This window comes from Calonectris borealis, chromosome 12 (assembly GCF_964195595.1).
Source record: "Calonectris borealis chromosome 12, bCalBor7.hap1.2, whole genome shotgun sequence".
Lineage (NCBI taxonomy): Eukaryota > Metazoa > Chordata > Aves > Procellariiformes > Procellariidae > Calonectris > Calonectris borealis.
In genome coordinates, this window is record NC_134323.1 from 22,466,998 (window position 1) to 22,494,233 (window position 27,236).

The following is a 27,236-nucleotide window of genomic DNA, read 5'->3' on the forward strand; positions in this document are numbered from 1 at the left end:
CTTCCCTCCAGCTCTGGCCAGAGGATAAGGAAACACACGTGAGAAAAATCTGTGTGTCAAATGGAAAGCAGTAAAACTGGGAGGGATTTTTTATTGGCAAACAAAGGGAGATAAAAATAATCTGTGCAAGAAAGGGTGGCCGTTCGGCTCAGGCAGCGTGACTGCCCTGGGGAGCGCAAGCGCAAAAAGGGAGCCGTGCGAGCGGCACACGGTACAACCGTGTCACACGACCAGCGAGTCGCTGCCGTTACATGTTAGGAAGGATGCAGGGAGAAATACCGACGGCTGTTTCCTGGGCTGAGAGGAGATGACAGAGTGACATGCTTTCATTAAAACACTTTTCCGTATGAAATATTCATGAGCAAAATGGTTTTGCTCTTCTTCTGTCACAAGATGCAAGAACTGATGACAGGGCTGGGACTCCTGAACTTCACTGTTCTCCCCTTGATTCAAGGGGAGGCCGATCAGCCACAGCAATAGCGTGTAAGTTGGTTGTCCTTACGGCCTTTCATCACTGCCATTGCTCTCCTGACTAGAAAGCTCAATGTTTTCTGAAAACCTCAGTAGCTCCTGCACCTTTCTAAGATACACATCACTCCAACGAGAGGCGCCAGCCACTTTGGCAGATCCCATCAGCCACTACAGGTTTTAGGATTTTGAGCATCTTCTTTTCTGCTCAAAGATCAGAAAAGACAGTCCCTGGAGTCCTCTCCTGAGGCAAAAAAAGCAAGCTTTCCCTCTGAGATGCCTGGACAAAGCCATTCAGGGACTACCTGCCTTCTCCAAGCCAGGCTTCACTCGGGAAAAGCAGCAGAGTTGTTGCTCACCAGGTGCACCTCCTCAGCCTCCTGCCTCTGCCTCCTGTCCTTGTCCCTCCTGGGCTGCCATCACCTCCTCCTCGTGCCCACCAGCATCTGCCCAGTGAAGGTGTCGTCCCTTCAGATCTCCTAGGAGGGCTGCTCAGTAGATGACTTCCCTCCCTGTTAGATGGAACTGCTCCAGGTTGGACGAGACCGAAGAGGTTTCTCCAGTTCCTAGGACTGTTTGGACAGCAGCAGCTGAAGGAGCCGTAGCGTGGTCATGCTGGCAGATGTCCGGGAGCAGTAATCACCGTGGCAGAGCCGCGGGGCGGCTGAGAAGGTGCTAATCTCCCTACGTGCTGCTGGAGCCAGGAGAGGGCATGTGACAGGGGCCACAGCCTTGGCATCTCCATCGAGGCTGCCTTCCCACAGGGTTTCATGGCCTGCCTAGGACAATTACGTGTTAGCAGCACCCAGCACTGGGAAACGAGCCTGAAATTGCAATTTCCAGAGTAAATACAGAAATACAAACCATTGTTTTACTCTCTGAATCTTCTACAATGAATGAAAAGGAAGCAGGGATGATGGAAGCAGGCAGTGGATCTGGAATGCAAGTGGCCTCACTGTCCAGTTTCACCGAGTCCTTGCCCAGTGTCATCATCAATTTTTTCAGGAAAAGGTTTGATGTTTCCTGTGCCAAAAGAAACACTGGGCAGGAAGACACAAATTACAGTTGTGTTTGTGCTTTTTAGTCTTAACTAGTTGATTTATGGATTTTGATGAAGTGATTACAGATGAAAGAAAACATTCCAGGGAACAAGATCTGCACGTTGCTGCGGTCTCGTGTCTGTCTTTCTGTATGAGTTACAGTGGAAAACAAAACAGGAAAATGACCAGGGGCACCTGGTCACCACACACTCTTTTCTCTTCTCTGTTGTAGAGCACCAGCTGCGTGAGCAGTGCGGCACCAAACACAAGACAAGAGCACCTGCCCTAGAGGTGCTCTCCAGAGAGACATGCGACAGATTTCTGACTTCTGTTTGGGCTTGATAACGGTAAGGAAGAGCAGCAATTGAATTCTGTTGCTCAATACATAAATATAGAACTCATTTGTTACCAAGCTCACTATTTGTGTTGCTAATGTGCCTAGAAAGCCCAGTCATGGACCAGGATGCCACACAAGTGTAAAACAGATACTGCGCCAAGTAGTCTTAGAAAGGCAGTGGACAGCTACAGAAAAATAGGCAGCAACGAAACTGTGGAAAAGGGAAATGTTGAGGAGGATGATGAGTGTGCAAAATATACGGAGAAACCCTCCAAGCATGACAGCTGCAGAGAAGAAAGTACAAAGGCACTTACTAAAATTATCAAGTAGGTTATAGAAACTGATGCTGTGAACCAATTAAAGGCAAAAGTAAGTACTTCATATTGAAATCGAGACAGGCAGGAATGTGCCGGGAAGGATCTAGAAAAAGAGACATAGGGTAGAGCGATCTTTACAGCAGCTCTTTGTGTGAAACGATACATGACTGCACTTGTCAAGGCCGGGCAGAGGATGTTGTGGCAACGCGGGTGCACGATGATGAAATCCGTTAGTTTACAGTATGTAGCCTGGCTGGGGGGAGCTTCCCTCTTAGCAACGTTACACAGCACGGGAACTGCAAGGTTGTATGTCACATCAGTGCAAGGAGCTAGAAATGCTTCCGTGTCTGAGAGCATACTCCGGTTACACACAGAATCAGGGAAGCATGATGGGAAAAAGATACACAGAAAGGATCACAAGAAGAATAATAAGCTCAATATTTAAGCTATGTTGAGACTGAGCTATTGATTAGGTAACTGTGAAGAAGTTTCAGAACAACAGGTAGAGACTTTAACAGTGTACAAATATCTGGGTAAGTAAATGTATGGACCTGCCCGATTTGCATTCACAGATGAAGTATCTGTGTTACTCTGAGACAGCTGGAGAGGAAGCTGTGAGGTCTGCGCCCTCCAGCCTGCAACAAAGCTAGAGAGGAAAAGGTGGCCAAGGATTTCAAGAACAGCGTGACTTTAGCAGCTGCTTTGCATAGCCAAAGCATGTACAGACAGTGCTGGTTCTGACACTGGGCTTGGAAGAAGTCACTGCAGACTTTATTGGGCAACGGTGAGGAATGAGTGTATATTTAAAGGAGGACTTTGAGTGTGCACATATTGCCTCAGTAAAAAAAAAGCTAGCATAGATAAAAGCACTGAGAGACAGAGAAATACTCGAGTTTTATAGGTATCTCAATAAATGTTGTAAAGTAACACAGAGTTTAATTTAGAGGGTGGCCACACAAAAGCCTACAATTCACCAGAGCAATACAGCAAAGGCAGTGTGTGCAACCACGCGCTGCGCTACCTGCCAGGCTTTCGGAGAAGCAGAAACCCCAGTGTGCTGTGCAGAGTACAAGAAAGAATTCTGGTGAAAGACTACAAGCTCGCTGGGAAGCAGAAAGCAGTAAACGCACTTATGAAGACAAGCAGCGATGCACTTACGAAGACAAACACTCTTTCCTACAGCTATGAGAACTGAGTCTCTTAAGGTACCAGGGAACAACAGCCTGCGTGAGGAAAAGTCACCACATCACCAGGTACCAAAGGATGTGGAATATTCAGTAAAATTCAACTATTGCTGTGGTATATCGAGATTTATAGCTTACTTCCTAAGACAGAGAACACACTGGCAGCAGATGGATTTGAATCCTACATAAATTAGTCTGACCTGACTCGGAGGCCTTCTCTCCCCACACTTTATTCTTTATCTAGTACAGTGGCTTTATTTCCTTACTACTACTTTGATTGCACCTCGATGCCTATTTCCTTGTACAAAACCAGCAGAACAAGGCCAGGATAAGCCAGTGTATGAAAAACAGCTGCCATGCCAGGTCCCAGCCCAGAATTTCAGCCATTTGCAAAGGTTGTGCATTACAAGGTAATTGGATTAGAGACTATGTTGGCAGGCACCACTGGCGCGATTTCTTTCTCTCCAGTAATAACAGATACCCTTCTTTCTTACCAGAGAGTGACCTAGAAAATTTGTTTCACATACAACCTGGGATCCTCAGGGAGCTAACCTGTCTTTGTACTGAAGTGGATGTGGACAGATAGCACGCTTAGTTACCATAACATCTTTGAGCTGATAAATCTCCCAGACTGTGCCATTAGGTATGTCTCATTCCCACAGAGATCTCAGCTTAGCGGGTACCTACTTCACTTGAGCTCCTTTTAAAATCCCAACTGTAGCAAATGGCATGAATGTTAGCCTGCTCAAATTCTCTTTGCATATACCTTTAATCTTTAGCCAGTGTTGGCAATAGTATTAGCACTTCTTTCAACACAGGGCATTTGTGCCTCCTCAGCAGTTACTTTAAAACAAACAGTCCACTGTCCAGCATTATATGTGCACTGTAAGAAAATAAATTCCACAGCCATGAATGCAAGTTCATGAATGAAAACCATCAGGTTCACAAGTTACTCAGGTTCCTGAGCTTCCAAACAGTCTCTCTGTCCCTAAACCTGTTCGATGTGGCTGGCAGGGAAGAGAGAACTTACCAAGGGACTCATATCAGATCTGCACATGAAGACTTTCCTTTAGAAACTGATACAAATGCAGCATTCTGAGGACATTAGAGCACTGGCTCAGTTTAAGGATCTGCGAGATGGCCGTCTATTTTATATACGGGCAGAAAGAATCAAAAGGAGCAGTAAAAAAGCTGTTCCGGTTGGCACAGGAATCGAACGCCTACCAAAGGAGCGCTACAGCTCAGCCAAGGGACCCTGACAAATGATCCTTGCCAGCACATCCCGTACGCTTTCCTGATAAAACAGCTGTTACCTGCGACTCCCTGTCCCCGCACCCGCTGCGCGTGACTGGCGCTGCTCACTCGGCAGCGCCGCACCGACCTTCCAGCCGCGGTCGCTACCAGAGAGAACCCCGAGGCGGCCTGTCGCAGACGTCTGGAGGGGTGCCGCAGCGTCGACCGCAGGCGGTCCGGCGAGCTCGCAGGGCCCCTGACAGGAACAGGCGCTTCCCAGGCGATCCCGGTTTCCACAGTATTCCCCTTCACCCGCCCGACAGGCCGGACCCGGAGAGTGACCAGAGGCCAGGGACGGACACCGGGCACTGCCCCGGGCAGGCCACTGACGGGTACCTAGCTCTCCGGCGGCCCAGGCGGGGTGGGCCGGCAGAGTGGCCGGGGGAGGCCGGGGCCGGGGCCGGGGCCGCGGGGAGCCGCCTGAGGCGAGGCGAAGCTCAGCGCCTTCGCGCCTTCCCGCTCTGTCCGCTCCCTATTGGCCAACGCCCGGCGCCGCACCCTCCCATTGGCTGCAGCCGGCGCCAGTAGTCGCCCCACCGCCCGTGCCGCTCGCTCCTCATTGGCCGGTGGACTCGGCCTGGAGCCGCTGCGGCCCGTTAGCTATAGGGGGCGGGCGGGAGCGTCCGCCATCGCTACGGCGCCTGCCGTGGACCAAGCCTGTCATTCCGCGAAGCTGCCGGCGGCCAGCATGGAGCCCGGGGAGCGCACGGAGGCCGGGGGCTGCGCGGCGGCGGCGGCAGCGGAGGCGGCCGGGCCCGTCTTCACGCTGGAGGAGGTGGGGAAGCGGAACTCCAGCCGCGAGGCCTGGCTGATCATCCACGGGCGCGTCTACGATGTCACCCGCTTCCTGGAGGAGGTGAGGCCGGGCGGGGCGGGGTCCCGGCCCGTCTCCTCAGGGGCCGGCGGCGGGAAGGACAGGGCCTGGGGAGGGGGAGGGAGGGAGGAGAGGGCCTGGGAGGGGGTGAGGGAGGGAGGAGAGGGCCTGGGGGGGGGGAGGGAGGGAGGGAGGAGAGGGCCTGGGGGGGGGAGGGAGGGAGGAGAGGGCCGGGGGGGGGGTGAGGGAGGGAGGAGAGGGCCTGGGGAGGGGGAGGGAGGGAAGAGAGGGCCTGGGGGGGGGGTGAGGGAGGGAGGAGAGGGCCTGGGGGGGGGGAGGGAGGGAGGAGAGGGCCTGGGGGGGGGGGTGAGGGAGGGAGGAGAGGGCCTGGGGGGGGGGTGAGGGAGGGAGGAGAGGGCCTGGGGGGGGGGTGAGGGAGGGAGGAGAGGGCCTGGGGGGGGGGTGAGGGAGGGAGGAGAGGGCCTGGGGGGGGTGAGGGAGGGAGGAGAGGGCCTGGGGGGGGGGGAGGTAGGGAGGAGAGGGCCTGGGGGCTGAGGGGAGCGGGGAGGGGAAGGGGACGGCCTGGCGGTCCGGGGGGGGTGAGGGAGGGGGACTGGGGGGAGCAGGAGTAGAGGGTGTGGGAGGGGTGCCATGGGGGGCAGAGGGCAGGGATCCCGGGGCAGGGGGGGCGAGTCGGCCCCAGTGTGGGGGGGGTCTTCTGCCTCCCTGAGGCAGCTCTCTGGCCCCGGGCTGTGGGGCCTCGGCGGCCCAGCACTGCCCGAAGGAGGGGTCTGCAAGCCCCAAGGAGGGGCCCCAGGAGACCCGCTGGTCTGTTGGCCGCCTGTGCGGTTTGTATGCTCAGGACAGCCCCTGCTCCTGCTCAAAGACACCTGCAAGAAATGGGAGAGTGATGGCAGGTCGTGTTGGCAAAGGCCAGCCAAGTGCAGGGGTTGCGCTCCTACTCCTTTGGGTCAGCTTCTGTTTTCTTAGGAAATCTGTCCAGGCATGCCTTACGTGGGAGGTGCAGCCCTCCTTAAGCCACGTTACTTCACTTCTGGTCTTGGGGGTAAACAGTATCGGGCTAGATCAGTAGTTTAAATCTGATGTCTCCAGGGACACCCCAGAGCTTAAAGGAGAAAGTAATGGTGAGCATCTGCCGCACTACTGCCTTCCCAGAGGTGACCATGCACGAGTGATTTGGAAGCGATGCAGTCTCTGCTGCGTAATCTCCAATTCTCTTAGATGTGGGGACAAAAATTGCTTCTAGACTTGATGCTTTTGACTTCTGTTTTTGAGAAGATTGAGAGCAGTATCGTTAGTGTTTGGAGCTGAAAACAGAGTGGGAAGAAATGGTAATAAAATTTCAAAGGGCTTTTATCCCAGCTTAAAATAACACTGAACCCTTTGTAGCATCTACAGGGTAATGTACGGAAGTTAGCCTGAATCAGCTCTAAAAGAAGAGCACTTCACTGGAAATGCACATGTTGCTGCTTGCCGGTTTTGCTTGTCTAAATTAAACTCTGATTTTCCTGCAGGCATATATGATTGAAGCATGTCTGCTATGTAGTCATAACATATAATAAAGCTACCGTAGTGAAGTGTAGAGGCTTATCAGGTAGGAGGAGAGAATGATAACCCGGCAGCTTTTTTTTTACAGCAGCCTGACAACTGGAAGTAGTGGCTTTCTGTGTAGCTTTCGGTATTTATTTATAAAGTTGGACACAATCGATTTTTTTTTCATTGGATCCAGCATCGTAACGCTTCATTGAGAATATGACTTACGCTTTGAGTCTTCCCCCCAGTGCTTAAGAGAGCCTCTAAGGTATTTCAGTGAACAAATTAGGGAGTGTCTTTTACTACGGTGGCTTGAGCTGGCCTTTGCCGTAGCCAGTTCTGCACTGTTCACAGCTTTTATAATGAAAAATCTTGCTTTCACAGGACCATAAATGAGTCCTGGCTGCTTGCTCCTTTGCTCACCAGTGTCTACTGTTGGTACTCCAGCACTGTTTACAGATGCCTCTGTGTCAGGTGCTGGGTCTGAAAAGCAGCCTGCTGAGCAGCTGCTGTCCTTGGGTCTTTGATGCTTGAGGGAGACTCCAGGCACCCAGTACGCTGGAAAGAAAAGTACGTGGGACAGTGGGACGGTGCCTGGTGGAAGCATGGCAGCTGGTGCTCCAGAGCAGCAGCGGCAGGAGGAATTATCAGCTGGTGCTCAGCTGTTTGTTTCACAGGAGAGCCTGCAGGTCTGGCTGAGGTGAGGGACCGGTTGCACGTTTAGTCGCATACATCTACAACAAGATGCAAACTGTGCTGTAAAGAGCTTGTCGTTGGGGTGGGAAGGAGAAGACAATCGTATTGAGTGTGACTCTAATTCAGGAAGCTGTTAAATAGTGGAGCTATGAGCAGAATTAAGGTACTCAGATTCCTATTGCGGGGTCAGTTCACAAGACCGGGAGTTTTCCAGCTGGTACGTGAGGATTTTTTGAGCAGCTGACTGCCTCCTTCGACACGCACGCCCCCTCCAGCGTTTGGGTTCCCCGGCACGAGGCCAAACCTGTCATCTGGCATCTGTCAAATTCCTGAGAGAGTGCAGTGGAGTACAAAGTTGTGGTCCCAGCTACCTCTGCTGATCAAATGAAACAGGCAGGGTGGCAGGTGTATTTTGAAGAACGTTTGTTACTCCACTAGTTTCTGAAATCTTTCATGTTTGCCTGTGTCTAAACATCTGGTACAAGAACCAGGGGACATCAAAGAAGCTGGCTGGAGCCAGGTTCAAAACAAACAAATAGTGTTTCTTTGGGCAACAGGGAGTAAACCAGTGGAACTCCTTGCTAAAGGTTGTTGTGGATGCAAGGAGGTTAAGTAGATTCGGGGGAAGACATGACAAAGCAACGGGCAAAAACATGGAAAAGCAATTCACTGCCGGTTTCTAAATAACAAAATGCTGTGGGTTTAGGAAGAGCCAAAAACAGCTGGAGGTTGGGACAGTACTTGCAGAAACTGCATGCCGTGTCTTACGCTTGCCTCCGTGTTCCAATTATGGTTGCTGCTTATCGCTTTTCAGACTTAAGAGTTAGAAAAATATTTTCAAGGTGTTTACCTCAGTGTGAACGACGCTGTGTTTTAGAGCATGGACACTGCGTGGTGGTCACAGTCTTCACCTCAGCATTCTCTGTGTAAGACAGCATCTGGGACGTGCTCCGTGAGACACCTTCAGTATTGTAAATGAACCCAGAAAAACGCTTCACTCCCCCCCCTGCAAGCCAGGTTTAGCAGTGCCCTGAATGTTGCCTTGAGATGATATTTCGCACTGCCCTTTCCAAGCCCTGTATCCCGTTTGTGTTTTTCTGACATGAGAAAGATCTACTTGGACTAGGGAAAGGAAGAAGAATAAGGCTACTGTTTTAACTGTGCCAGCGTGGCTGACACAACACTCTGCTATGCACACCCCTCGCTGACATAGTGAAACTTGTAAACGTAGATCAAGGCATAATTTATTGGCAAAAATACACTTTATATCTGTTACTCCACTGTAATCAGTCGAGTGACAGGGGCACAATGTGTAGCTGATCGGAACCAGGAGTGTTTGTCTTGTTTAAAAGTTGTCTGATAAACCGTTCTGCTTTAGAGCTCTGAGTTGCTGTAACTGCAGCTATCAGAGTTTCGGTGGGTAATATTTCCCCTTGATCCTGTGTAGCCACTGAAGCAGTGTCTAATTGTTGCCTTTTCTGGCCTTTGGTCACAGGTTATTTGAACAGGATTGCTGAATTCCACTGGAGCGTTGCCTTGGAGTGATTGTGTAATCTCGAAGAAGCCTCACTGCTAAAAGATTGTCGAATTTTGCTTTCTGATTCCTGCAAACTAGGTACAGCAGGTCAGACATTAGCTAGCCAACTCAAAATCTGTATGTTGTTTGAAGCATAGATCAGTTTAAATTTCCAATTTACTTTATATTATCTGTTGTGTAATAGCAGCAACAATTAAGACATTTATCACATGGCAAAGGTCTATTGAATTATAAGAATGTGAACAAAATACAGGAGATGTGCAAAGACGGCAACTGAAATTTCATAGATGTTTCTGAAAGACTGCAATCTCTTGTGCTTCAGAAAGCCTGTAAGTGCCTGAAATGAAGTGTGATTATTTGAAATCTGAGATGGCCTTATGGCAGTAGTATAATTTTCTCCCAAATCTAGGTAACCGGACCACCGGAATACATGTTATTACTCCCGATTGCAATAGTCTAGAAAAGTAAGTGTAGACTATGGCTGGAGCAAAAAGGTGTGGCTGCTCAGGTGGGTGTGAGCGATGAGTGAGGAAGCGGAGGGAGGCAGATGTACCTCCCTGTCAGGCTCTCTGAGGTCTGGTGCTGCTCACTTCTGCCCTCACCACACTGGTATTAAAATCAGTGGCTTTTAACTTGTGCGCAATCTGTGATAGACCTATTTTCACAAGCATTCTTATGATAGAGGGACATGGTTTATCTCCATTTTTACACATGACTAGAAGAGTTTGGAGATACATGATTCTTCAGTATACCCTCAGATAACCCTCTTATCTGAGTCCACAAGACACAGCAGCCACCACAGCTTTGTGTCTCGGCATGTGCTGCTGCTTCTGATACCCGTGATAAGTGTGACTAGAAATCTATCTGAACCGGTTTCCAAGTGGAATGAGCCTGGGTTGCGACAACTCTAACTCAAATTGGACAGTTGATTGCAAGTATAATGTTCTTCAAACTATGTTTCAAAAGAAGGAAATACTCTACTTCTGACAGCATCTCTTTAAAATTACATGGTTCTAACAGAAGTTATGCTCTTTCTAGGCAAGTATATAGCTAAGGTAGGGTCTGTGCTTGGACGAGCTGGTAGTTAAGAGCATTATCATTGAGGTGGAGGTAAAGAGGAGGGAAGTATCAGATGGTTCCTTACACCAAAGAGGCAGCAAGTTTTTAGATTCTTACCTCCTTACTGCGCCAGCAGTAAGAAACCAATATTGAATACTCTTCTTTGTCTTTCTGCATTTAATTCCTGCGTACTCTGGTGTATCTGAAACCGGAACTCTGTGAGGGAGAAGGAGGAATGTCAGAGATCTGTTTTCACTCATGCTGACTTGCTCCGGCTTTGCAGAGATGTTTTCGGGGAAACCTGTTTGGTGTCTTAAAACAAGCTTTGAAGGATGTGTGGTTGACGAACACCATTTGTCTAGGTGACTGCTTGTCCTTGTTTTCTGGCTTGTAGGGTACTGGCACGTTATTATTGCACAGTAATACTCTTCCCTTTCCTGGCTTATTTCTCTAATACTCGGGGCTAGGAATGAAAGCTTTTGCATCCCTCCTCAACCTGATGATCTTGTGTCTTACCTGATCCAGCAGTCTAATTAGTCATAGAGCTTAGTGTTGCCTCTGAGCCCATTTGTAGTTTACAGGGGGTCTGTCACAGCAGTTGCCAGCCAGACGCATGCAGACAGGCACTTGGAGTTTGTGAAGAGGCGACTCTAGGCTCTCGCCTTCTGCAGTGAGTTTCTGTGTTGCACTCTCAGAAGCCTTTGCTGCGTGCCTACGGTTCTGACTTGCTGCTGCTTTTTGCTCGCTCCGTATCCCTTCTAAAGGCTACGCAGATAGAGCATCTTCTGAGGTGTCATGAATAAATACAACCTTGCTGGCTGAACACAGAAGATGGACTCTATGAGCTGCTAATTAGGGAGCGAGTCATCAAGCGCAAACTTTCTTTGCTCACCACCTTAAAGCATCAGTGACATTTAAAGTGAGCTTGGAGTGAATATGGGGTTGTACAACTCCCTACTGCTGCTGTTCTTCTCTGGACCCAGTTTGGAATTTGGAGAACTTGATTCAAAGATCACTGAAATTATGCTTTTGAGAGCATCTGCTGTAGCTGTGAGTATTGCAGAGCATGAGGAAGTCTTGGGGTTTCTCCCCCCCAAAATTTCCTAACTGTGGCAAGAGCAGGCTGGCCTCCTTTCTGCCCCACCTGGGCCAGGGGCTCTAGAGGGTGCCTTATACTGGTGATGGCTGTTGTGCTTTCACTTCCAAATGACAGGGTTCTCCCTGTAAAACTGTTTTCTCTGCTCAGTGGCATTGGTCATATCCTTCCAGAACTGGCGCTTCAAGACTATTAACCTTGCTGTCAGCATGTACTTTATTTATTGTGTATGCTGAAGACTCCAGTGTCAAGGAGGTTCCAGTTCTGTTACTGTTGTTGAGGAAAACTTCTGAGGACTGGCACTTGGGCCCACCTCTCTTGTTCTTGTTTGCTTTTGTCTGCTTCTTTTCAGAAACAGACATTTTTCAGCCATTGTTTCCTGTGGAAGTACATTTTTTTTTTTTCACAGTTTGCAACACTTTCAGTTTTCATGTTTTCCTGCAGGAGCTGTAGCTTTGAGAAGTTTTGTGGCAGAGTAAATGACTTCCCGTGTAAATAGTCTGGTTTTACGTTTGCTTGGGTATGACAGGGTAAGAATCGTCTGGCTGTCTAGACTAGGGGAGTCCCTTCAGAAATAGGATATGCCAAAATGTTTTGAAATTTGGTGATTACAGTGAAGGACAGATGTGCATGAATAAATAATTCTTTTTCTTACTTGTGGATTTAGCAAATTCGTAGCAAGGCTTCAGACTGAAAGATGTAAAGAGGAGTAAACTTTACCATTCTTCTTGTCTCTTGTAGTTTACCATTCTTCTTGTCTCTTGTATATGCAAAGACTGGATGCCACTGAAAGCCGATATCCACTGCACGTTCCCTGTTACTGCAGGTTGTTGTCTGCCCTTTTAGGGTGGATGATTAGGAAAGCAAGGTTATCTTCTTAAAATTCCGTTCTGATGTTTTTCCACCTGAAAAGAGATTTCTGGTGAGACATCCTAAGGAGTTCTTCTAGAAGGCTTAAAGTAAATGGCCAGCTTTTCATCCCCTGATTTCTGTGGATCTTTGCAAGTGTGCTTATAAAATAGCTGAAAATTGGACAGTTGTTGTGAGTAATATGCATAGACAATATACAGCATCCTACCACTGCAGCCAAATCTGAGAGTGTGATCTAAGGGGCGCAGAAATGATCTAAAGGGTGGTCTTGCTGCAGCCTGTGCCCCCGTTAGCTCCCTTGCGTAAACAGAGACATGCATCCAGCTCTGTAGTGAGCTCATTCATAGCTACCCCAGCAGATAATCGCTTCCGCTTCTTTTTTTGTAGGGTGCATTTTCTGCTAGGGTAGTCCCTGATCTGACTCCTTCTGAGATCAAGTGCGCACGAGGGTTAGTGTGGGAGAAATGGCAGCAAGACCTGTAGCCAGGCATGGAGGGAATAAGCGGAGTGGAGCCTCACTTGGTTTTACAGCTAAGGCAATCTATTAACTAATCAAACTGTGTCCTACGACTGCAGACTTTGCCCCTTATGGTTGCTGAGAAAGCTCCACGTTGATTTTATTACATACCTGGACAATAAAGGGATTTATTCAGAATGAAGAGCTCTGATATGAGGATTGCAGAACTGGCTGCAGCAACTCACTGAAGTAAACAACTGGACTGTTTTTGTGTCCATACTGAGTATGTTTGGTATGAGGTATGATAGCCAAGTGGGAATATTTAGACTTCTGGCTGCAAAAACAGACAAGCTGAAGGAAGAGGGGCAATGACAACTGTGTCTGTGGGAAGGAAAAGGATATTGCGGAGAAAAACAGGTGTGTTAGTCCTTTGATCTGAAATTCAGTCTAACATCTCTTTTCCAGTTCCAGGCCTGTAGCTGTTAGAGGCATTTCAGGCAGCAGTGAACAAGTCTCATCTTCTCAACTAGCACATTTAGTGCTTGTCGCCTGATGCTCTAGAAGACTGGGTTAGTCCCTGTGTATGCACTCAGAAGCCTGACCGCTTTATTGGTTTAACCGGATTAGCTGATAGTTTAAACTGAACTTTTTGTTCACACTCACACTGTAAAGAGATTGTACTTTGCTGGCTTTGTGGTTAGCGTTTTCCCTTGCCAATCTGTTCCTGGAATTATGGTATCAACAGTGCTAGAGAAGAGCCCAGCCCATCAAGGAAAACAGAGTTGCACCAGGGTTTTTTGTCAGTTCATACCGCTTGGTCTGACAGTTGTCTGTGACCGTCTGCCACGGGCAGAAATGCCAGTGTCGTCGTGGAGCCTCCTGGGGATTTGGTACTTTTGTTGTTGTAACTTCTGAATCTCTGAAATCAGTATATGATGTCAAACAGTATAATTTTTTTGTGACACGTTTTTTTCCTCTCCCCTGGTTGTTGAGTGTTCGTACACTGGATCAAGTTCAGTATTATTGGGGCTACACTAGAGCCGTAGCTTCTTAAGCCACTCGAAAACATGATGCATTTCTCCTCTGTTCTTTTTCATTCCTCATTGCACAGCTATGTGCAGAGAGAGGCTGTCAGCCTCTCTGTTAGTATCTGAAGAAGTAGCATGTCCTTTCCTCCACTGGTGTCTTTAAAGGCAGTGTTGTCTTGTGCTTCTCTAGCAGCTGAGTTGCCTCAGGAAAGTTCTTGAGAAAATCATGCAGGAGAGGCTCCTCTGCAAGCAAGGGAGTCTGATTTATAGTGAAGTGAAGCCCATGAAAAGCTAAATGAGGATATTCTTTCTCTTGTATTACTTTCTTGCCCAAATCCGTTACAGAATCACAGAAGGCATAGCTTGGCTGTGGGGAACAAAGCTGTGCTTCCCTGTGTATGTTGGGGATTTGTCTCTTTGGAAGGGTTTTTATTATGCAAGGTATTTTCCATGCTGTGCGGCACACGTCGTTCTCTGTGAATTCCTGAAGGAGAGGTTGGACAATTGAATCTTTGGAAGATTTTATTGATGATGTTGGTTTGAGGCATCTGTGATGAACAGAAGAGGTTGGAAGGAAGGCTGCTGACACTCTTGGTGCCTTTTTTGCCTCTAGCCCTTTGCTCACCTGAAGTCTTCTCTTCCAGCATCCAGGTGGAGAAGAGGTTTTGCTCGAACAAGCTGGTAGAGATGCCACAGAGAGCTTCGAAGACGTTGGGCATTCCATAGATGCCAGGGAAATGCTCAAGCAGTACTACATAGGGGAGATCCACCCGGTAAGGACCAGCTGGCTGTGACAGCCTCTTTCAAACACAGGATGGGACTGTGTAAAAGTGTGACTCTCCTTTGTGTAACCCACTAAATACGTACACCAAGATGTGTCTTGCGAAATAAGTAAGTAATTAAGGGTTTTAGGCAGTCTCTGTGTTGTCCAGGATTTCTGTTGAGGAAAGAGGATCTCTGTTGAGGAAAAAAAACGAAATTAGTCGTCTCTTTCCACCATTCGTAACAGATTTCTCACTAAATCAGGGGCACTTAAAGAAGCTAATCTAATCGGTTCCCTCCTTAGCTGGTGATACCACAACTTCCCCTTGCCTTGTAATTTAGAGTTCAGGAGGGTGAGAGATCACAGGGGCACAGCACAAACACCAGCTTCCTGCCTGCTACAAAGACGGTGCCTTTGGGTGCTGAAAGAACAACTCCTTTGAAAACCAAGTCCAGGCAATTACTCCTCTGATGAGGACTGTGTACAGAACAATTCCCTCATAAAGACTGCAGGTTTCTCTTGAAGTCAGTGCTTATCTTTTTTTCTTCTTCTTTTTTTCCCTTTGACAGCACGATCGTAAAAAAGAAGGTTCTAAGGTAAGCTATTAGTATTTTACTTTTCCATTTTAATTTAATGCTATGGAAATGGTATTACGCTCACGAAATGAACAAAGAAGTTGTCACATGCCTTTTTTTTGTTGTTGTTTTCTTTTTTTTTTTCCTGTGGAGCTTGTGGCTTTGTGTTTACACAAACTACAATAATGAATAAATCTTCCAACCAAATTATACCTTTGTTTTTGTTCTGAAGCTCAGCAGTCACCTCAGTGTGAAATTGGAAGTGGTTTTTTGTGCCCTCTCTCCCCTGACATCAGCGATGTTATTTCCACACCTTGAGCTACAGACCCTTTTTTTGCATTACTCACTACGTCCTGACCACTGAACTGTTAGTGTTGTTACATTCGAGCCAGGAGACTGGCACAGCCACCGTGGGGTTGGCTGTAAAACAGGAATTCTCTGTTAACTGCCCTAGTAATCATCGGTGTTGCTTAAAACTCAGGTACTCCTGGATTAGAACAGGGCACAGTGTTGCAAAAATGCCTTTGAAATGGATGGGGAGAGGGAAATGGTAATAAATAGAATCCTGTCTGAGCGGTAAACATGTGCCTTGCAGCTGGCTTCTCTTCTCGCTTGGCTTGAAGGCTTGGACCAGGCGCAGCGCTGCCTTCAACAGCGCTTTCATTAGATGTTGTGCAAAGCAGGGCCACTTGCAGAGTAGCAGGAATCGAGAAGGAAACTGTCAACAGAGAGGGCGGCGACTGAAGCCCTTGGGAGTGTTTGCTTGCTGTACTCAGCCATAGAAAGAAAGCTCAGCGGGGTAAAGCCTACGCTTAGTTATAATATGAGACTGCATGATTATGCATATATTCACCTTCAAATTTATTGTTTGGTTCAACTCCATTTCATAAACAGAATCGCATGCCTAAAATGTGCATAGAATTAAGTAGTAATCTGAGTAGCTCACTTGGATATAAGTTAAATATTTTTTTCAAATATTTTTCTCTTCTGAGGAGCAAGTCCAGTGAGTTATGTACAGCTAAGGTCTTTCTCCAGTGTACAACATCCGTCTTAAAAGCAAGCCCAAGTATGATTTAAAAATAGCAGCAAGAGATAAAGTCAGCGATGTAAAAATAAATAGGGGGGAACCACACACAAAAAAAAAAAGTTGTACGTGTATATACTTTTGTGATGCAGCTCAACGGGTCCCCACAGATAAGTGTCAATGTTTGGCATCCACTGAATGTATTATGGCAGAAAAGCAAGCACTAAGGCTCTCAAGAAATGGAGATAATTCTGTTTAGGATGGGCAGGAAAGGTGACTTTTGGCTGGTAGGCATTGATTAACTGGAGAGCAGCAACAGCCATGCAGGAAGAGGCTGTGGAGTTGATGAAAGCCTAAATGAGAATTTCAGCTGACTGGAAAAAGTATTTAAATTCTCAGAGTTTTATGAAAGGAGAAGTATAAAAGTTTGGAAACAGGTTGCGTGCAAGGGGGGAGTTGAAGAGAACAGCGTGGTTGTATGCTTCCGTGCTCAGGCGGCAGGATAGCAAACGGGGACGTGGGCAGGGGTTTGGAGAGGGGATCGTAGCGACAGGGCTGTCCCTGTCAGAGTGCCGGTTATCCTCCATAGCATGTAAGACGAACAGACTGGTTTGCGAGGCAATGAGCAAGATCTTTTTTGAGAGGGATGCAAGTTCCAGTGTGAAGTTGAGGACTGGGTGGGAGGGACTGGATGGATGGAAAGAATGTGGAGGTGAGGACGAGGGCAAACATCCACGGAAACATCCGCGCTTGTGACAGAGGGTGTTTGGGAGAGGAGGGGAGGGTTATTTTTCCTCTGTATTTGTAATCACGTGTTCAGTCTTGTAGTCTTATTAGCACGTTTAATGTTTCTTTTTTTGCCTACTAACTCCCTCTTTCCTCCTGCAGGATCCAAGTATGACATCCTCAGGCCAAGCAAGGTATAGTATCCTCTTAAAATAAGAGTAAGAAATTGAGGGGTTAGGAAAATCTGTTTGTAGAACTGCATATTAACTCTAATGGGTAGGGAGAAAAACCCAGGGGTATTACTGCACTGTCCTTCCAGCAAGCAGATAGTCCAAAATAAGTTGCCAAACTGCAGCGCACCGAGTTAGCTGCCAGGGCGTGCACCTCCCTTGTTGGATGTGGAGACGCAGCCGGTGGTGCAAAGTCCCCTGCTCCACGCTGGGCAGAACAGGCATCCTGGTATTTTGCAGCTTGAATTCTCTGGCTCACGTGTTCATGTTACACAACTATGGCTGCAGTCCCTTTGCACTACAGTGATTATTTGGGTGGTCGCTGCAGGCCACGGGGTGATGCAACACGGTGATGTGCATTTTTTTTTTGGAGGATCTTTACCGTGACAGCCCCGTTCAGTTGAAAACCCAGGAGTGCTTACAACCAGGACAGGGCCCTAGTCTTTCGTAGCTGATGCAGAACTTTTTTGCTAAGGAGGCTGCTGAAGGTGAGCCTGTGGCCTCTGGTTTACGAGTGAGGAAGATTTATTGTGGGATAGCTGTAGCAATTTCCATCCTTGAGTCAACTCAGCTGTTTGTATAGCACAAATTACAGTCTGACTTATTTAAGGAAAAAAAAAACACCAACAAGCAACAACAAAAACCCCAAATTGGTTTCTGTGTGTGCCAGGCTGGAAACTTGAGCAATTCAGCTGCTATTTTATAAGCCACCAAGCCACTCTTGCAGGCGCAGGGGCCTCTCACAGGGGCCGCGCAGAGCACTGAGCATGGGGACTGCTAGAGCTGCCCAGCCCTGGGAGCCAAGGCCAGTATGGTTGGTCTCTGAGCTGATGGGAGACAGGTCCTGAGAGTTCCCTAGACGAAAACAGACATGTAATAAGTGATGAACATCTTGAATGAATTATTAACTTGATACTTTCTTCTGGTTTATGTTGTGTGTATTTGTTTTGTTTTTTTCTCTCCATAGTTTCTGGTCAACATGGCTAATCCCCATCTTCGGAGCACTGGTCATAGGTTTAATGTATCGCTATTACATGTTGGATGGGAGAACCTCTTGAACTGACCTTCCTGGGACCTCAGAAAGCCTGAAAGAGAGGGTGTGAGAGAGAGTGCATGCATGCAACACGTGGAGTTCTGCTTCCCTTAACGTTTCCTGCCTTGCTTTTAGCTTTGAGTCTGTCAAGTGGTGTTGATATCCATGGGACCAAGCTAATACCAAACTCTGTCCATCCTAACTCTGGGACCCACGGACCTGTCGTACTTTCCTCTTGCGGTGGCAGGGCAAGGGCAACTTCCTAGTATTCTCCTACGTTTGTGTGTGGTCTCCCTCGCGTGTGCGTGCTCGTGCGCTCTCTCTCGCTCTCTCTTGCTCTCTGAAGTAAACCACAGGCAACCTTTTTCTTTCAATGCCTTTTCATTAAGCCAGACAACGTGAAACAGCTGCTGGTGAGCCTGTGGTTTTGCCTCAGTCCTTCACGCAGCATTGTCAGAAATAAACTGCAAGTTGTCTACAGTTCTTTCCAGAAAAGATGTCCAGAGATTCGGTTCCGCAGTAACTTTCCCAGTGCATGCAGGCAACACTAATCGGAGCAGCAGGAAATTGTTAGCTTTGCTACCTCTTTCTGTACGTGTCTGTTTTTAAGGGTTAAACAAATATAAGGATTTTAAAAGCGATTCTGTTCATTTTGTAATATTTGTACTTGTCCCTTTAAAATGTATATTCTGTGAAACAATTTATACCGTGAATCCTGGTTTGTTTGGGTGCTTTTGTGCTGCGTGCGGCAATGCCAGAAACGGGAACTGACATGTGGCTTCTCAAAATGCAGATTTTTCTTTCTCCCCGAGGTCTTGATCCGACACATGTATTGGAAACAAAACTCATTCTTACTTACTGTGAATGTGCACCAGATGGGGGGAAAAAACCAAATAAATCCAGGCTCTTCTCCCTAAATGAAAAGGGAAAAGAAATCCCTTTGGGATTTGTGCATAATGCTGTTTTTGTCTTGGAATAGAAGAGGATATTTCTCTCTTCTCTTTCTGTGTATTGTGCAGTCAGCCTCCAACAGTGCAGAGACAATGTAAGGTATGCTTCATGCATCGAGGCATGAATCTTTCCAGCTCTTCCAGCACGTTGGTCTGTGGCTTCAGGATCTGCTAAATAAAGGGAACTCGTGTTCTGGTGTCTGATATCCTTCAGCGGTGCTGTACAATGCTGCTCTAACATGTTCCTAATTCGAATGTTACAGCAAAACTGATCGTCTTTTTGAGTTGCAGCAAGAAGGGACGTGATATACTGGGGTCCTGTTTGTGAAAACCTCCCGTAGCTTGGGGTTCTTCTTCTCTCTTCCATGAAACTACTATGTTCCCCAGAAGGTTGTGTAGAAGAATTTCTTGGATGTGGAATTACACTCTACCTTTTAAAAACGAAGGCCAAGGAACTGCGTAGTCGTGCGGGGGCTGCATTACTCCCTCTACTCCTCCAGTGGGCAGGGGCCAGTCGCTGCCAGCAGCAGCATCTCACGTTTCAGCACTCGCTCTTTTAGCAGAGGTGCAACAGAAGCCCCCGTAGAGGTCTGTCTTCCCGCAGGACTTTTTTCACTGCCATCGACATTGTCTTGTCTCTTACGGTGAATTACCTGGCCAGGGAAACCTGGAGTTCACCACTGCCGAAGGGGCTCTTGGATATCCTACTGCAAGCTATGTTGTCCCTCATTCTGCCCAGGCTGCTTTGGTGGTCTAGTTCCTGTTTATTCTGTCCCAACAAGAGTCTAGCAGGAGAGTATCAATCTGAGCCAAGCAAAATCCAGTGGGAAAGACCTGGGAAATTCTACTTAGCTACATCTTAAAGGATAAAGGTGACAGGCCACATAGTCATACATTAACATAGGTCTTAAAGTCAGCAATGGGTCAGTTAATGTAAGTTTATGGAAAATAGATCTTATCAGTCGGCCATGATATTTTTATATTCCAGATCGGTTGAAAATACACTGATGTGCTGCTTAGGCTTCTGCGAGGCATTTGAATTGATACTGCAGGGTCTATTGCCTGATTTAACAAAACCGATAGAAAAATCCACCAGGGCAAATTGAAAGCTGGCAGATTTGATTTAACAGCGGAAGGGCGGTAGTCAGTCGGTGAACGTGTTTCAGACTCACCCCAGAGAGCAATCCGTGCTTGTTTAAGACTTAGCAGCGACCTGGAAGGAGACAGACGTCCCCTGGAAAACCAGCGAGCTTGGTGACGGCTGCCTCGCGCAGCGGGTGAGCCGCTGCCGCGCAGCGGTCTGGGTCACCGGTAAGGTCGATGCCAGGTTGTGTACGGGAAAACGGACCGGGCAGGAGCGCCGGATCTTGGGCTGCAGCATCGCACCAGGGAAGCGGCAGGACGCGACACCGCGGGGTAGAGGTCCAGCGCGTTCCGCTCGGGCGTTAGTGGGAAGGCTCGTCCGTGTTTGGCACTGTCGCTGCGGTGGATGAATGCCGTGACTATGCCTTTGGCTTTTAAAAATCCAGAGAAATGCCATGTAAATGATTAAAAGCTTGGAAAAGGTTATTTACAGTGAGAGACTTGAGCCCAGTCTCGCTTACCAAAGGGAAGGTTACAAAATCGTAGCATGGAGGTGCTTGCACGTGGGGTAGAAACTTTATCAAAGGCCTTTTTGATCTAGAGGACGGTGGTCTAAAAAAGGCCACTAGTCAACGCTAGAGCAGTTCAAACTGGAAAGAGGTATTTTTTCACATTTGTCACGATGTCATAAACCATGAAAACAGTTTAGTGACGTTTACAGTGGGTTCTCTATCAACGGAAAGTTTTAAAGCTGGAAGGCACGTGTTGGCTAAAGCATCACCTACTGAGTCGGGATAGTTCGGGGAGGCGCAGGGCCCTACGGAGGTCAGCTGGTTTGATTCCAGGAGCCTCGGGCCAGCCCGAGGAAAGGGGCCGGTGTCGGGGCCCGGTGTGATGGTGGAAACCTCTCCGTTTTCTCCATAGGCGTTGCTTTTACCTGGATTTTGGCATACATACTTTTTTTTTTTTAAATACTGTTTTCCTGGTGCTTTCTACATTCAGCTGCATTTTGGTACCTCTAGATAACTTTTTGCCATCATCAGATCTTGTCCCGTTGCTATTTAGCATTGGAAAAACTGCCCGTCAATTCCCGGCTGCTACGGAGCCTTTCTGTTGTTGCTGCTGTTTCCTTCTAACCCATTGACTGCCCGGGGGAGAGCTCCAGTCTTCTTCCAGGGCTTCTGAGAGCTGTTAAGAGCCTTGTCCAATGCTTGTGGAAGCCCAAGCAGCCCCTGCCGAACAGCTGTCCCTTTTCTGTGCGGTGCCGGCTCCCTCAAAGGTCTCGAGGTGCTTGAGATGCGTTTACAGAAGCCACATCGAAGTCTTCCCACTTCTCCATTACTTACAAGCTTAGAACAGCATCTGCCAGTGCACCCAGCACGGGGATCAGTTTTACTGGTCTGTCGTCCTGCAGATCCTTCCCGCGGCGCTCTGTCCACCGCAGTTTGAAGGACGACGCGTACGTGATGGCCACAGGCTGGCGTGAGCCCGGCGCTCTCCCGGCGCTGAGCTCCGGGCCCGGGGCTTCCTCCGGCGAGGTGGTGGGGGCCAGCCCACCTCTTCTCATTCCTTTCTTCTTTTCTTCTTCTGGCCCGCTGAACGATGGGTCCACAGGTGTGAAACTGCTCAGCCAACAAAGGAGGCATTAACAAAGCCTGTTTACCTGTTTTATTTGAGGATTAAAAAAGGCAATTCTAAATCTTTGTCCTTACGCTGACCTTCTCGCACAGCAAATGTTTGCTGCCAGGTCCCCCGCACAATGCAGGCGCTGTCTCAGCTTTCACCCTGTGAAAAAACTCTCGCGGTGAAATTAAAGCTGGGTGTGTGCGCTTTGCTTCCTTCAGGTGCTTTGGAAGAGGAGTTGAGTGAAGAGCTGTAAACACGAGCACGGAGGCAGCTTCCACGGTTAACGTAACCGTACTACGGCTGCCTCGGGAACGCCAGCAGAACTGTGCTGGCCTCTTCTGCCTCTCCATGAACCCAAATTCCTTGACAGAATGTAGCTGTTAATTGGGTTGATGGTTTGTGGAGGATGGGTAGGAGGTCTGAGTGTGTTCCTGGTTTTGCTGAAGTTAGCTGATAAAGGGAAGGAATAGCGAGGAACGAGATGTGGGGTGCTCTGTGCCGCCGAGGTGGGAGCCGGGAGCCTTGGCCGCTGCCGCGGGGAGGCCGCGGGCTGGGGCTGGTTTGGTCGGGCAGTGCTCTGCTCTGAGCCACGAAACGCCGTTTCTGGTACCCGTCTGCCCAGCGAGACGTGCTGGGCTGGTGTTCAATAAAGGTGCACAGCAAGCAAGTGCACGATTTTGTCTTACAACAGGCGCAAAATGTTTAACAGTTAACCTGTCCGTCTGTAAGGGGCTGCCCACTGCCGGCTTGGGCGGCCGCCTGGTTTGCGGGGCTTGAATATCCAGCGCCTGTTCTATTTTACAAACCTGACAAGCTCCCATCGCCTGTATTTGAGGCACAGGATCTCCGCTGCACCTCAGGGGGAATTCTAGTCAGACAAAAGGATTTGGGGTGGGGGGAGTATGCAGCAGCTGCTTGCTGTTTCCCAGAACAATCCTCCCACCCCACTAACGTCTGGGGGGGAAAGCCGGTACCAACAGCGCTGCGTCGGTGTAAGGTAACTGAAGCGGTAACCTGAATTCTCGAAAATGACAACGTGTGGATGTAGTGCAGTTGGAGCAGGAAAATTTTGGTCCTGGCAATTATTTTGCTTAAAACTGATCATTAGTTAAAGCTAAGAAAATGGTGAGCTATGGCAGACGCGGGGTTTGTCTTCCTGGCAGTAGAGGAAAAATCTTTCAGACGCATCAGTTAAAGCTGAGCCCGTGCCAAAGACGATCTGCAGAGCGTTGTAACCAAGCAATACAATTGTTCTTGCACTGTGTCGGGAAAGCAGCAGTTTGTGGATAAGCACTGTGCAATCAATGCAGCTCATTTTTTGGGGGTGAATGGGGTTTTCCTCAGAATTCAGTCCGTAGCGATCTAAATGTGGATCGTTATTAAGCTCGCAGGTATTAAGCATTATGCAATCATTCTCTTTCTGTTCTACGATTGCTTATTTGTAATGAAGATCTCTGTGACCAGCTGATGTAATTACATTGCTGAGTGCTGTCTTGCTTTTCCAGTTTTGAGAACTGAAGCTCTCGCTTCTGCGGCTGCTGATTCTGTACCACCTTTCACACTGTAATTATAATGGCACTTTTAATAATCGCAGCAGCGGAGCTGTGAGGGCTCCCTACGTAATCCTGGTAAATTCCAGTGACCTCTTGGGAAGTGCGGTGAGCAAGCGGCAAAGAAGCTACGGAAGCAAGTTTTGTCAGATAGGAAGCCGTAAGGCGTGCGACGGAGCCAGCAGTGCCGTCCCCTGCCTCCTGCGCGAGCGCTGGCAGCAGGGCATCGCCTTGGGCCACCCGAAGCTGCGCACGGGAGCACAGACTCTCCACCGCAAGAAGAGCGTGTAGGAGGGTTGTTCTCAATGGAAAGATGAAATGGAGACCAAGGAACACATCTCTTATTTACATGTATACTTATAAAAGAATATAACGTCCCACTCCCACAGCTGTCAGCAGAATCTGGCTCTTAAAATTTTGCCTAATTGTGGCTCTCGTGGTAGTTGCAGCAGCCTCGGGGAAGCGGTACCTGCTCTGATCATCCCAGGAGGGAGCAGGAGAGCAGCAAGGCAGCTAACCAGCAGCCGCTGACTTGATAAAAGGGCAAGGAGAAGTCAGCGGGAACTGCCTGGTCCTGGATTTCAGCTGAAATCACGTAGGGGGAAAGGCCATTAACTGAGTTCAAGTGGAGGCTGCAGATGGGGGAGCGCTTTGTAAGTGGTGCTGGATAATTCACAAAACCCACCGTGCATCCCTCGCGAGCGTCCTGGTATTAAAACCGTTCTGGGGTCTGGGAAGCAGATACTGCGCTCACGGGGCAGGACATCCTCGCTGTGCTTGCAGGAAAGGAAAAACTGATTCGCAATATGAAGGAAATTTGTGAATTAGTTTCTTGGCAAGCACTATTTCACTGTAAAGTTTATTTATCTTTGATCAAGAGGAATTGGATCCAAAATCCACAGAAATAAAGAGAAGGCATCTGAACTAATTTTAAATCTACTTCCAAGTACTGTGGGGTCAGTACCGAGCACAGTCTCGCTTCTCCAAGCATCGAGGAGAATTTGCAGGGTGTCCAAGACAGAGATAATAAAAAATTAGGGGAGTCCAAATGCTCCGGTGCCTCTCGTTAGTCCCACGTCTCAGCCGTGGCTCTGTATTCCGCTGCACATTGCCCTTCGCTGGTGAAGGGAACGCTGAGATAGTTCAGGGAGGGGGAGAAAAGTCACCCCAGCGCCTGTGACGAAGGGAGGTGACACGACAATCAGCCTGTTGGTGTCTGCACCGTCCCGTCTTGACTTCTAATGAAGCTAGCTATCGTTTATATTTTAATTGCTCCCAATCAGTAAATCTCCAATTAGTGTTGTATTTCCTTTCCCCTCCAAAGACTATTTTTACAGTAAAGAGTATTTTTTGATTCTTCCTCAAAAAAAGCATCAGCTGGAGAAGCGAGTGCTTTAGAACACCCCAAAGGCCGTGTTTGGTCCATCCCCGTCCCCCCAGCCCCGTCCCCAGCAGCTGCTGCAGCACCGGGCGTCTGGGCCAGAGCCGTTAGACCGTGCCGTCTTCACGTGCCATTCACCCCTCTCTCTTCACATTCACGGGCAGTATCTTATTTCCCTTCTCTACTGATTTGAAGCATATTTAGCATAAATACCATCCTGCGCTGGTTTCCAAGCCGTACCCAGAGCTCCGGAGAGGAAACCAGTCCGCAAGCGCTGGCTTTGTTTCCAGCTGAAATGGGGCATTGGGGAAGGGAGAAAGAGGAGAGAAAACACGAGTGCAATTCGTGTTCTTGGAGGGGGACAGAACCGCTGCTGCATTAAATGCTGCCCAAAACACCGCTCCTTTTCCAGGAACGTTTCGTGCCGGCCGCAGGGAGATAGGTGCTTGGGAACGCGAGCAGCCCTCCCGCTAGCTGACCTCTTGGGCTGTGGTACTCCCAGTAAAGCAGTTTGGAAAACATGCCCGACTCAGGAGCATTCCTGCTGGGACTCTGGGTGCAGAAGACACTGGTACGGGGAGGAGGCTGCTGTTCTCCGCACCTCTGGATGGGTCCTGGCCGCCGGGTCCGCAGCACCTGCACGGCTTCTTGCGGGAACAGGATTGTTATCTCGGGGCCAAATTCCCCGCGTGGGTGCAGCAGCACGGGAGCCGGCGGGACGTGCCCCGGCCGGGATCCGCAGCGCCCGGGCTGAAGTCTCTGTGGGGATGCTCAGACACCGCAGAGCCAGCGACGCCTGAGAAAAGCCGTGCAATTTCTGATGGTTCCCCCAGCCGGGCAGGCCACGGCAAGGGCTGAAATGGGGCTGCTGCCTCTGGGGAAGGAGGAAAACCTGCAGCTCCTGTCCCCGGGAAGGGCAGGACTGCCGCTCACCTTTGCGCCTCCGGTACCCAGCCCTGCTCGCCCAGGAGAGGCAGGATTCCAGCGCTGCCGCGTTTGCAGCGCTGCTGGGCTCTTCTCCCTTTCTTGGCAATGACGCCATTCTGTAGGGAGTTAATTTTTAGTGAGGACAACAGACAGAAGGGCCAAAATGTTTAACTTGGACAAGCTGTGCCGAGGAGTTGCCAGTCCAGTTTGTGCGGCCGAGCACAACAGGAATCTCCCGCACCCCCCGGGTCCGCAGAAGCGGGTGGTGGCAAGGACCCGCCGCTCTGCCAGGGGACGAGCAGGGAGTCTCCGAAACCCCCGGGAAGCCTCTGCGCGAAGTGCTCTGGATGAACTGTAGCGCGGGCAGACGAGCACCTGGCTGCCTCGGCTCCCCATGGCAGGACCGGGCGGCGCGGAGGGAACTGGATGGACAAAAAGGAGCAACGCCACGGTCCTCCCCGTGCCGGAGCACAATTACCTTAATTGCAAGCGGGACCCACTATCTGCCGTTGTTTCAGGTGGTAAGTCACTCGCTAACCCCTGCGTCCCTGCTAGCACAGCCCGGGGAAGCCGAACGTCAGAGCATGATGCTGCAGTAAGTGGAAAATTGTTAGAAACTTATGTTGGGATGTTGTTAATAAGTAAATTGGTGGCTAGAAGTCAAGCACGCTTGTCCCAGCTTTGTTCCTTCCGTGCTGAGCTCTGTGTAGTTAGAGCGGGAGGATGGGGAGCCCGAACAACCCGGGCGATGTTTCTGTGCGCTGTGTTACAGGAGGTAGCACCGCGCAGACTGAGAGCTGATTCCTTACAGCCCGCAGGAGGGCAGGAGGTAGAACCACATCTTTTTGATAAACATCATAAGCTCCTCAGAAACTTCCGAGGGGAATATCCTTAATAGATGGAGTCAATTATTAAAACTTTCAACTAGAACAAAATAAACTTGTTTTTACCGGACCAACTCAAATTGCTCTCGCCTCCTTAACACCCGCCAACAAGACAGAGGACGCGTCCTGCTAATATTTAGACCAAGCAACACTTTCTTTTGCTTGATTAATGAAGATGACCTGAAGCATTGTGCTAAGATTTTCAAAAGCCACGGCAAATCTGTGCTGCCCGGTGCTCCGCAGGACCCGTCCGTCCCGGCAGCGCCGGGTCTGTGCCGGAGCTCTGCCTGCCCTGACTGCAGAGGGGCAGAGCGCAGGGCTGCCGAAGACCTTTCAGTTCATTAGGGTCAATCCTCCTTTTCCAAATAACCCATCGTTAGCTCTGGTATTAAATACGTCACTGTGCCTTTTGGTTCGGCCTCCTGTGCTCTCACCAGACAGGGTCCCACCGTCCGTCCCGTGATGATTAGAAACTCTCCTAATCCCCAGCCCCAGTGTTCCTGGGACCAGATAATAGTATGGGTCTTGTGTCATTATCATCCTTTCATTTATACCCATCCTCTTCCTCCCAGGTGTTCCTGGAGAGTAACCTCAGCATTCACTGCGATAAATTACAGAAAAAAGAGTATTTGTCTTCCGCTTATGAACTAGGCTCTGATTTCCCTTGTTGTCACCTCCTGCAGCTGCTCCAGCTGGAATTAATCCTTTGTGACCATAACCTCACACAAAACGTG

At 49.0% G+C, this 27,236-nt stretch overlaps 1 protein-coding gene across 2 annotated transcripts; it reads left to right on the plus strand.

Annotated features, from left to right (window-relative positions):
* The first annotated feature begins 5,254 nt into the window (after positions 1-5,254).
* Positions 5,255-18,801, plus strand: CYB5B (cytochrome b5 type B). 2 transcript variants are annotated; one of them, XM_075161710.1, is made up of 5 exons: positions 5,255-5,495; positions 14,395-14,523; positions 15,083-15,109; positions 17,001-17,032; positions 18,036-18,801. In XM_075161710.1, exons 1-5 carry the CDS (start codon positions 5,328-5,330, stop codon positions 18,124-18,126), a joined length of 447 nt encoding a protein of 148 aa, XP_075017811.1. In that variant the 5' UTR covers positions 5,255-5,327; the 3' UTR covers positions 18,127-18,801. The 2 variants fall into 2 exon arrangements, with proteins under 2 accessions (XP_075017811.1, XP_075017810.1); XM_075161709.1 differs by lacking the exon at positions 5,255-5,495 and adding an exon at positions 7,010-7,707.
* Positions 18,802-27,236: the final 8,435 nt, after the last annotated feature.